The sequence below is a fragment of the Tachysurus fulvidraco genome, chromosome 23 (genome assembly GCF_022655615.1).
Source record: "Tachysurus fulvidraco isolate hzauxx_2018 chromosome 23, HZAU_PFXX_2.0, whole genome shotgun sequence".
In the NCBI taxonomy this organism is placed as follows: Eukaryota; Metazoa; Chordata; class Actinopteri; order Siluriformes; family Bagridae; genus Tachysurus; species Tachysurus fulvidraco.
The window spans coordinates 16,762,569-16,774,298 of NC_062540.1; the positions used below are offsets into that span (position 1 = coordinate 16,762,569).

Genomic DNA, 11,730 nt, shown 5'->3' on the forward strand with positions numbered 1-11,730 from the left:
TTTGTGATAATGTCCATTGTTAAAAGTACTATACAAATAACAGATAGAATTGACTATCTTGTTGGTTTGCAGATAATCTTCCCCTTACCTGTCAAATTTTGAGATGTTCCTAAATCTAGCAGTTACACTTATGTGTGTTAAAAGCCTAGTGATGAGACTGATACACATACCACATCTCCGATTCATTACGAAAGATCCGTTACCTAAAAAAATTCACTTAGTAGTGCTCCTACAGTGATCCTGTCTACTAATGGACCGAGAAAATGAAGGGCTGATAAATTTTGTCCATAGCAACAAATGAACTACATTAGCTATATACATATAAACTGCTTCTACATGGTTGTTGTACGTGATCTAATAAGATAATACATTTTGTATGGGCCTGTGTATTTTTGTGCTTGTAACTTGTAAATGCACGTCAGATACATTAGATCCTTGATACTGCGACCATCAATATCAAACAAAATGCTCTTAAAGCCATTAGTAATGATAGTGGGGTGTATCACACTCCTGAAGTGTGTCAAAGTGCTGGTACAAAGCACTGGTACCAAATCCCACTCTCATCAACATATCCCACAATTACTCTTACGGGATGGAACCAAGCATGGTATCATACGGCGCTATACAGCTCTACACTTCTTCAGATGTATCATGGCTTGTCTGCACATCAAGGTAGAAATCTTCACATTATGAAGAAAATATTACTGTGCAAATAAAAGCTTTGAAGAAATCGATAATGCCCAAAAGACCTTATTCAGCTCTTGGTCTTCATATGAAGTGGAAAATACAATAAAACTGCAATGTGGTGAGAGTCAAATCGTTTCTAATTTCCTTTCATATAGAATAAACCGAGAGACTATCTTCTGCTATCTTCTTAGTAAATCTTTCATTCTCAAACAACCTCTTCATTTTTTTGGAATTGAAACTTTTATGAGAGTTTGAGAAAGGGTTCAGAAACACATGGATCACCAAATTCTCTATGTTGCTGTAGTAATATATTCGTTTTGTAAGATCCTGTTTTATATAGTTGTATAAAATACAGAGGTATAAGCTGCCACAAGATGCATGTGTCTAATGTGCACTCGGTATATAGTTTAAATAAATGAGACTGTGACTGCGTTGAGTGTCTGGTGTAATACCGCCATCTTGCGGTCAGTAACGTTAATGCCGTTTAAATAAATTGTGCTTGCCGCCCCCTAGCGTTAAAAAAATGCAAGTCTACTGCAACAAATTTGATGGACGTCCATATGTGTATTGTTTTAACTGTACTAGGTTACCATTTAACACGTGTTTCCGTCATGCCCACGTAAAACACTGCTGCAGATTTTGCGCTTGATTTTAATGAAAGATCTTGAAGCAATTTGCAATATGCAACATACCTTAATTATATCTTAATTAATTTAACCAGTTTCCTGTACGCATGCGCAGTGCAAAATGGCACCACAGTTTTAAACTTTTATTCTGGAAAATACGAATAAATATACAAATAAAATGTTTACTCGTATTTTCCAAAATAAAAGTTTAAAACTGTGGTGCCATTTTTTTTAGGAACCAGACTAAAAAAAATAAAAAATAAAATAAAATACAAATCAAACACACTATTCTGGGTGACACTAGAATATTAGAAACCACACACTTCTAAAATTGATTTCAGAATTTAATATGAGGAAATTGTGAATAAAAGTTGATGATTACAGCATTTAAGTCTGCAACAGTCTATTTAAATGAGATTATCCACTTAAGTAAGGGAAAGTAGTTTTAAACAATATCTAATATAATATTCAAAATGTCCACAATCATAATTGTAGACCTTATCAGTCAAAGAACTTAGAATAAATTAAAGCAGACTCATTTGAATTAGGTTTAATAGTCTTTATTGATTTATAGACATTTTTTTCCCTGTGGTAACTCCAGGTTTCTTTTAATATCAATAATATTTTCCATAAAGTTCTGTTTTATTTAAATTACATCTATAGTATTTTACTCACATAGGCTATGCATTTATTGATTGATCTCCTTATTGCAATAAACAAGAGTAGCCGGTATGGGTTGTATATTGCTACGGTTCACCATACATACTCTTTTTGTCCCTCTGACAAATTCAAAAATAACTTTATTGGCAAGACAAGGTTTGACCAAAAGCTTCTCAGGGTTTCCATTTTCTCTGCTCCTGTAGAGGCTTAGGGTGGAATAAGGCTACGGCTAAAACACACTTCATCACTAACATTACACCTGCCCTGAAATATTGGATGAATCTAACAAAGGACTCCCAAACATTTATGTACACTGACAATGCTCCTTCTGGGGATGACTACAGGATGAACGTATTCTTTATAGAGTTCACAGATGGATCTAAGTGTATCCGTATCATGCTTATGGACTATGCTGGGAAGTGAATCGCTGTTACTCCTTGGAGTTTGCAGCCTGACATGGCATCGCTGAAGCTTCTGTGTGATTGGTGTTTACTGCAGATCAGTGAACACAGCACTACAATCAGCTGCACTCTGATACAAGTCGTTTAGTCCTGCTTGATGGAATCTGTCTGATATTCACACAAATGTTAGAAGATATACAATGACAAGAACTATAGCACCCTTGCTACTGCCCCACTATTAATGATAAAAATAAAATCTCTAACATCTCCTAATAGAGATCACTTTAACCAAAGCACAATGGTGGATGCTAACACAGGTTAGCATTTCTGTAATGGCATTATCATGATAATGATACTGTACTTACGAAACCTGCTGACCACACACAAAAACGCAACAATGAAATCTTGAAACTTAGCTACATATGCTATGCAAACAGTATGGCAGACTATATATCAATTTCACTCAGATTTCCTGTATTTTGTGCCCCATCAAAGATTCATAAGGCCCTTTTTTTATGTGAAGGGCGAGTGAGAGTCCATCACAGCCCTTCCTGCTGCACTGAGAAGGAAAACATCGCCATGGACGAACAAATATTCCTATCAGTAGGCACACACAATTCAATTTACAGAATTCTGTACATTTGGTTAATGTTCATCTAGAGCAAGTCACATAATTTGATTGCTTATTGCATTGAAAATATCCAAAAACTAAGACATTTAGCGCATCACTTGTCATGGAAGGGCTTTAGGTGTGTCCATCAGTACCTTATGGAAAATCCCTTCAACTGGTCTTGTTTTCTAAATTAATATTTATCCCCACTGGATTTCATCCCATGGTTCTCGACTCAAAAAAATATTTTTGGATGTATTTTCCCCCACCAGTCTTCACATCACTAATTATGTAATCAATAAAACAGTGTTTTATGAAAATGGAAAAAAAAAAAAACAATAACCACAACTACAAAACAATAACATAAAATCAACCATAGTAAAAGAATAGAAATTATATGCATTGCATGGCTTTAGATTCAAGATAGGAAGTTCAGACCAAATAACTGGAGAACAGTCAGGTCTCCTTGCAATGTCACTGTGATTCTTCCTGTTAAGTTATTATTCATTCCATTTTTTCATTTCCCTGTTCCTCTCCTTAAAGCGTTGTCCTTTCCTCCACTCCTCACAGATACAGGTGACAGAGTTCAGGATTGATTTTTAGCTGGGATGCAGGAGGAAATGATAACGAAAGATCAGGGTTCATATTGCTGGCCTTTCTGTTGAGGTTGCATAACTTGGGTACATGAGAGTGAGTGAGTGAGAGAGAAAGAGAAAAAGAAAGAAAGAAAGAAAGAGAGAGAGAGAGAGAGAGAGAGAGAGAGAGAGAGAGAGAGAGAGAGAGAGAGAGAGAGAGAGGTAGAGAGGTGGGATGGAGACAGGAGTCTGTGCGAGTCCAAACCTTTGCTTATATTGCAGGGGTGTGCAAACTTTTTTTTTTTGGTTGTAGGATAGGGAAAATTATAACCAGCTACAGGCCACATATGCAGTAGTACAATTATTAGACCAATATTTAATTCCATCTTCATTTAGTTGATCTTATATGGTGAGTTATATGCATTTTTATTCGCTCATTATATTCCTTCTCAGGAGCTGAATTCTAAATGAAATACGCACAATTTCCTTTGAGCTCAGTCCAGCAATGGCTTGTGACTGTCGAGTCAGGTGGGCATGAAAACATTAATCACAATATAACCTATTAACTTGATAGGCTATCACACTTGACTTACACCGTTTGCTATTAGTTGTGTTCAGTTTCCTGTATGCTAGATGAGTTATAGCTAATATTATTACTCCCGATTGCCAGGTTTCAGCATCAACATAATAGACTTAAACCTAACCTAAAATATTCAGTATTAGAAACAGGAGGAACATTTTGCATATTTTTTTTCACATTTTATGCCTGTGAAACAAGGTCCCATGGATGTACGGTCCACTGTAGCCTCATTACCTGCTTTGTCTGCTGTTCTTCCCCTGAGATCCGTGCCCAATTCTGGCCCTTATTAGCACTTCTTGAAGTTCACACAGATTTTTGACACACTACATGCAGTAGCAAGTGCTGAAATGAACATGTTGCCCCATGATTGTGCAACATTAAGGAAATATGTGGGTTATATCTATTAAATATCAATAACAAATCTGTTATTGATTGAGCAACACTCAATATTAGTCACAGTCACTATTTTAGTGGAATTTAAAAGGGAGCATTAATGTTTGTTATATAGCTGAATATATTTTTATAAATGTCAGGCTCTGCCCCACCTGCCTCTATGGACAAGCCACCACAGATTCGGTACTCATTTTGCCAGCATACATGTATCTACATTCCTTTTCTTTTTTGACAGTAATTTGTGGTGTCTTTTGTGACACATTGGTAATACAGACCTGTAGAATTAACCATAAAAACGTTGTGAAAAGAGGAAAAGTTTGTAGATTCAAATTGACACAATAGTGACACACGCTGGTCAAAGTACGTATGTCACATGTAAAAGTTAATTCTTAAGCCAATCTATTTATATAAATATAGCTATATAGGCTAAATAGGAAGCAGTTTGGACACCCCTTTTATATAACTTTTCTCTGAAAGAACCCCACTATCCATCTATCACCATCATCATTAAGCCTACTAACAGCTATTCCATCTTCTCTATAACACACGTATATATATTTTTTTTGTTTATGTAATACTACCAATATCAGCCAACTTGGAAGTTTTGGACTATGCTACACTGCACAAGAATAAATAAAGTCTTCCTTTAGGAACTGAAGGTTGATTTCTACTAAATAGCAGATCATCAGCTCATATCTTCCTCTCACTTGTAGAGAAGATGAAACTTGGTGGATTTTTCTCCCAGGAAGATTTGATGTTAGTGTTTGTTCGGAATCCAAACTGTAGTACCCACTTAGTGTTGTGAGTATGTTTCCGCATACTTCCATGAAACTAGATTGCCTTCTACTCACGTTCACGCACACACACAGGCACAACATCCCCTCTGGTCGTATTCTCACTTCTTGAATGCCGTAGTTCTTCCAAGGGACTGATCTCCGTATATTATACAGAGCTGCTTCTCCACACTGTAAAGATTCTATACAGTGTCTTACAGGGCAGAATGTCATAGGACATGGATTGATTAAAGAGGAGATCACTTGAAGCAGCTATCCTACTCACAGAATGTGTTTCTGTTGTTTTTTCCAAGGTGCATAGGGCTCAGGACACGCTGAACATGACAAAGAGAAAAGTACTTGTACTGTGGTACACAGTACATATGGAAACAGTTAGAAGTAGTAGTCTTTTAGTATATGTGCGTTTTTGGGTATGTTACATGTTATACAACTCACCAGCAGTTTGTTTCTTCAATCCGGTTCCTATCTGACTGATTCTGTCTTACAGGGTGTGTGTGTGTGTGTGTGTGTGTGACAAGAAGGGAAAGATAGATGCTGAGCTGAAGTAATTACTGTATACCATCTTTCTATTCATTGCTAATCACTCACTCAGTCACTCCAAAGCAAATAGAAGGTTAGGGCCAGGGAAAGAAGGAATAAAAATCTTGTCAGATCTTTTCCCATTGTTGTCCTCCATTTCCTTTTGTTCCAGCTTTTTTTCATTTTTATAATTGAGCAGAGTGTGGATGAGATAATTCTAGTCATTGCTGTGTGGTTTGATATTTAGTTTTCTACTTGTTTCTTCACAGTGTGCTTTTGGAGTTGGCTCCTGGCTGGCTGAAGTGCACAAGGGTGTGTCAGTAGGGTGAGAAAAGAATGGGCCCGTGTGAGGTACGGATTGGCCCCGGGGCCGGTCTCAGGATAGCATGGCTAAGGTGTGGGGCCTGTAATAGATGATGATGAGGGTGTGGGGTGGGAGCTGCGGCACGGAGAGCTAGCGGATTGGATGAGGCGGCAGCTGCCATCGCTGCAGCTACAGCCAGAGGACTGGGCAGGAGGCCAGCGCCCAGTGCTTTGGTGAGATCCTGAGGAAAGGACAGACAAGGACGATTATGCAACACAGCTAAATCTGACATGCACTTAGCAAGCTACATCAATAAATCTGACTTCATCCTTGCTTACCCTTTTAATGTGCCAAAGCAGAGCTATGGCTTGTTAGACAACGCAATAAATGAAACAAAGAGTACCAACATTACAATGGATTTATTCTGTGTATAAATAGATAAAAATGGGTTGCGACCTCTGTTGTAATAAAAGATAATAAGTTACTTTAAGAAAAAGCAAGGACAAGTCTTATAAGTCTCTCTAAATCCAGTCCTTCAGCCAGGTGTAATTTTCTAGTTTTTATTCAAAATCTCTGATCCATTCAGCTAGTTCACTTCTTCATTAGCTTTCACATATAGCTGGCAGGTTTGTTAGTGAAGTGTGCAAGAGTGACTAGTCCTGAATTTGCTATTAAAACCTAAGAGGCATGCAATAACAGCTCACCGTGAGGTCTGCACCCCTGTGCTTTTTGTGTCGGCTCAGGAGTGGGTTGGGCTTCCCTGCTACTCCATCCCGGTGCCTTCGACTTGATATGTGCTGGGGATTCAAACACATACAGCTGTCAGTAGAGTAACTATAAAATTAATATTTTGTGCATGGAAATCTAATCATTTATCTGTGTGTGTGTGTGTGTGTGTGTGTGTGTGTGTGTGTGTGTGCATGCGTGCATGTAAAAAGATGAATAAAAGATGCATACAATTGCATAAAAGTTATTTGGAGAGACATGGTTTCTGTGTGTTAGTAACTACAAATGAATGAATGTGCACTCTTCTCAAACTTAACTAGGCTTTTCCTTTCACCTGTTTGAGCTGCAGTTCTGAATTGACCCGCACATTGCAGATCTCACAGTGGAAGGTGCGTTCCTGAGTGTTCGGGTCTGTAGGCCCACTCTCTCCACTGGGCTTGGGCCCCAGACGAGGATACGCCTTAATGGGACCCAGTCCACTCCGAGCCTCGAGAATGGTTTTGTGTTTGGTGCCTGAGAGATATAGAGACAAGAGTTAAGACAGGTGGTATGGAATAAATCACACTGTTCACAAGTGAAAGGAAGATATATTAGGACTAGGAATAGGACCTAGAGCTATATTGTCACCACTCAAACTAGGTCCATCTGTTTTATCACCATAAACTCATCACCATTTTTTGTAAAGGAGTGACAGCGATTTTAACTACATTATTTTTCTGATTTAATTCAACACCGCTTTAAATTGTGACTGCTGACTTGGCCACAAGGTGGCTCCATTGTCAAGCATCACCCCATTGTACTAACAATGCCATTCTACATACCGTATATCATAAGTTTGCTATATTCACGTTACACAAAATGATGTAAGATTTACATAACAAATCATAGCACAAAATATTATTGTTTGGATAAAAATAAAATTTATTGTGTAAAATTTTCTAGTGTTTATTTCATTTAATGGCAAAAGCAACCTTAAAGGCAGGGTCTCCGATTTTTGAAAGCCAAGGTTAACATTTGAAATCACCAAAACAAACACGCCCCTAACTCAAACGGGTCCCACCCCTGTATTGATAGCTCCACCCACACATACAAACGTAACCCAGGCGACTGATGGAAAGAAATGTGTCTTTATCATAGCTGAAGGGAAGAACAATACGATTGCAGATAAATAAACAAGCAAAAATGACACACAAGCATAATCATGCAAAGGACAAAGGCATATATTAGTTCTGTGTAACAAAGCAAAACCAACGTTACTCACCTATCGATAAGGAAAAACGTGCCTCCGCGTCTTAAGTAAAGTCGGCCGCATATTCGCAGATTGGAGTTTCCCGAGTCAATAACTCCTGAGCTAAACGCTGTAACTACACAAAATGCAGTTGTAGCTGCGTCTCTACATTACTACGATAGAAAAGAGGTGTTATTTGTGTAGTAACAGCGTTTAGCTCAGGAGTTATTGACTCGGGAAACTCCAATCTGTGAATATGCTCCAACTTCCTGCTCCTTCAGTTCTCTCCAGCGCTGGAAAGCTGATCCTATATTAACACGTCCTACTTCTTGCCTTATCGTAAGCCTTTCTTCGTGTTCTTTTTTTGTTTTTATCTTCCGTGTCAATGTTAAAACCGCTTTCTGCTAATGTCACACATGCGCACTGAACACTCTCTCAGCCGCATATTGACAAGACACGCCCCTTTCTGCTTGTTTATTATTCGGCCCGACTCAAGCATTTCTCAAAAATTGGAGACCCTGCCTTTAAAGATAAAACCACATCATTGCACTACTCTAGTTGCTATTCTTCAGTTACTGAAAACAGTTCATAACTTACTATTTTGCCAAGTATTATCTTCATGAACTTTTCTTGTGGTGTTTAGTAAAGCCCAACACATGCTTCTTTTAAATATCTGAGTATTATTTGAGGCTTTCGAGATTGGAAACACAACCAAACCTCTCAGACAAACTAAGGAAACCAAATAAGTAAATAGTCTGGAAACCAAATAAGTAAATAAATAAATCCACCACATCCCGCCGAGAAGCCACCAACAGGAATCACCATCAAGAGGCCTTACTTTGACCGCAAGTTGACCTTTAACCCCCTGATTTCTGAATGATGTGAGTGTAGAGTTTAAGTTACAGTAAGGGGATAAGCAGGGGACAAGGGGAAGCTCAGAAGATCAGAGTGCACAATCTAGAGCATGCTGGTTAAACATTCCCGTTAAATGCTTGCCTAAATTTTTTAATAAGACGAGCATGTCTGTATGTCTGCATCTGTGACAAACAGATGGGAGATAAATAAACAGATGAGATGAGTTTGGTCAGCAAACTAAGCACACCAGCAGAGCCGTCACAATATGAGCAAACACTCAGCTCTTTCAGCTTCTTGGACTTTTTTTTTTCTTTTCCACTCTGCTGTAAATCATGTGCTTTTATTTTTGGGCCTCACTAGCTTTTTGAGATTAGCTTGATGAAATAGTTGTGTAACTTCCAGATTGCGAGGCACTGCTTAAGCCTTGATTATTGCTTCTCCTCCCTGCTACAACATTCCAATCAATATGCAAAGTTTGTTTTCAAAGCCTGCTTGTGTGTGCATAGAAAGTCCAAGCATGTGTTTCTTTCCAAGAAACTGTATTTTAAAAATGCATCACACACAAGGTTGATCGAAAAGATGAATCAGTTGATGAAATTATGCGGAAATTATAATAATGGTTTAAAGCACTGCTTATTTAACTAGCTTGGCAATGCTTTCTGCTCTAGCCAATCAATCAAGTGCACTTTAATCTGCTGCTTCATGGCAAATGAACAGATAAAGGCATGAGTACACAAACAGATGTAGCCTTACGCTGAACTTGATTAAGAAGAGCAGTCTTGATGCATGTCATAAATCATGACTCTTCTCTGTCCTGGAAGAAAGAATGTCCTTGCTGTTCGAACAGCTGAGTCACTGAACTCACTTTACTAAGCAATTACTAAGCTCCAGTTTAAACAAAACAACCCAGTGCACCTCTTGTTATACTAACTCCTCTCTGGCAGGGTTTTAATGTAATATTCTTAGACCTTAAACATTAAACTAGCATATGTTTATGTAAACACTCATGTCCATCATTAATGTAAAACATAAATGTATCATTATAGAGACCTCTGCTGTCTGTGTAGAAAATTGCTAAAAATGAAAAAATCCCTCCTCATTACTGTTCCCATCTCCTCCGCTAAAACTTGGCATATTTCATGATCATGTTTGTTTTTTGTTTTGTTCAGAGAAGGATGGTTGCTGAGCAGTTAAGTTCAGAATGTGGGCGGAGCCAAAAATAAATAAAGCCTAAAACAAAGAATCAATTGAAATCCCTTGCATGGCACTTTTTTCCACTGCAAATTACTTATTTATGGTCTTTGAATTAATATTATTGTGACTTTAAAGATCAAGATTTAGGCCCAGAAAACCTCTTAATGTTACAAACTGCACATTTAAAGAAGAGCAAGTTTTTTCTGTATGCATTACTACAAAATCCTGGTGGTCTTTCATCTCATACCCAAAAAAGTTAACAGTAATACACAGATACAGTGATAACTGCAGCCTCTCCACAAAACAATGACTTAATAACAAGGTTTTGAGCCATGTCTACCGCATTGTAACAGAGCCTAGTTGTGTATAAATCACAATTAAGCAAGGTAAAGACAGACCTAGCATGATAACTATCCGAGTTTAGCCCTCTTAACAGCTGTTTCATGGTTGCTGTAATTGCTAGTGTTGCTCTGCGACTCGGTCAAGTGTGTAGGCTTGAGAGCATGTTTCTGCGGTTCATATGCAAGTTGAACCATGCATTTTTCAACAAGGTGTTAATTTTAATAATTAGGATTTCAGTAGGGCAGGTACTGTATGCCGGCTCCTGACAGCTAAGAAGGAACATTGTCTCATTTTGGCGCAACTGCAACAGACAGTTCTCTGTACTCGTACTGGAAACCAAACGTGTTCAAACCCAGATGAGAAAAACAGATAGATCAGTAAGAGTCATCTGAATCAAAAAAGGTGTGCAGATTTAATTTTTTTTAAAAATCCATAATTAATGCATTTTTTTCTGCATTAATTATTTATGATGTGTACTGCTGTGTAGATGTAGAAGCTTGTGTCTGGGTGTCAGATAAGCAGCTCTGATTAGTGAAAAAGCTCACCTTTATTGTGAGCCTCCAGCTGAGAGAGAGAGTTGACGGCCACTTTGCACAGCGAGCAGTACAGCAGTTTCTTGGCTTTATCCTCCTCCGTCTCTCCATTGCCAGGAGTAGCTGCAGTCCCTCCTGGTGCTCCAGCAGGCTCTGAGTTCGATGACCCACAACCAGGTGAGGAGCTGCTTGCAGGCTGCTGAGGAAGAGGAGTGGTAGGGCTTGGCATGAGGGCAGCAGAAGAGGAAGCAGGGGAGTCCGGGGTAGGGGGAGCCGACACAGGCGCAGACCCTTGCGCTACCACAGGCCTGCTCAGCTGTGAAACAGGTTGCGTCTCTTCTATAAAACAAAACAGCAACAATACAATGTTCTTTGTTTTTGCATTTCTCGCAATTAAAATGCTGGACTGGAATCTGAGGTTTTTAAGTATGCACCACAGGAATAGTTTAGGTTTTCAGACTGAAGCGAGGTTGAGTGAATTCAGTGCAATGTAATGTGCACTACAAAGTTTATGGAGTATTAAAATAGTTTGTAAAAAATACCATGAACTTTTGTGATTGAAAGCTACATGAATCTGTTAGATGATTTTTTTTAATTTGTTCAACAAAATAAAGCAGGTCTTGCCAGAGTTAACATCTAGTTTAGAAATAAATGAATTACAGGAATGTTTTTTATTACTTGCAGGGAAAAAAACAATGCTTCA

General features: G+C 38.4%; 1 protein-coding gene across 3 annotated transcripts in view; it reads right to left on the reverse strand.

The window, feature by feature from the left end:
- Positions 1 to 1,844: 1,844 nt before the first annotated feature.
- znf385a (zinc finger protein 385A) overlaps positions 1,845 to 11,730 on the reverse strand; it is a 63,372-nt gene continuing 53,486 nt past the window's right edge. For all 3 annotated transcript variants that reach the window (XM_027170736.2, XM_027170738.2, XM_027170737.2), the window contains 4 exons: positions 11,040 to 11,366; positions 7,210 to 7,388; positions 6,854 to 6,946; positions 1,845 to 6,390 (listed from right to left, as the gene is read on the reverse strand). In XM_027170736.2, coding sequence (XP_027026537.1) covers positions 6,163 to 6,390; positions 6,854 to 6,946; positions 7,210 to 7,388; positions 11,040 to 11,366 — 827 coding nt within the window. In that variant the 3' untranslated portion in view covers positions 1,845 to 6,162. The remainder of the gene's footprint in view (positions 6,391 to 6,853; positions 6,947 to 7,209; positions 7,389 to 11,039; positions 11,367 to 11,730) is intronic.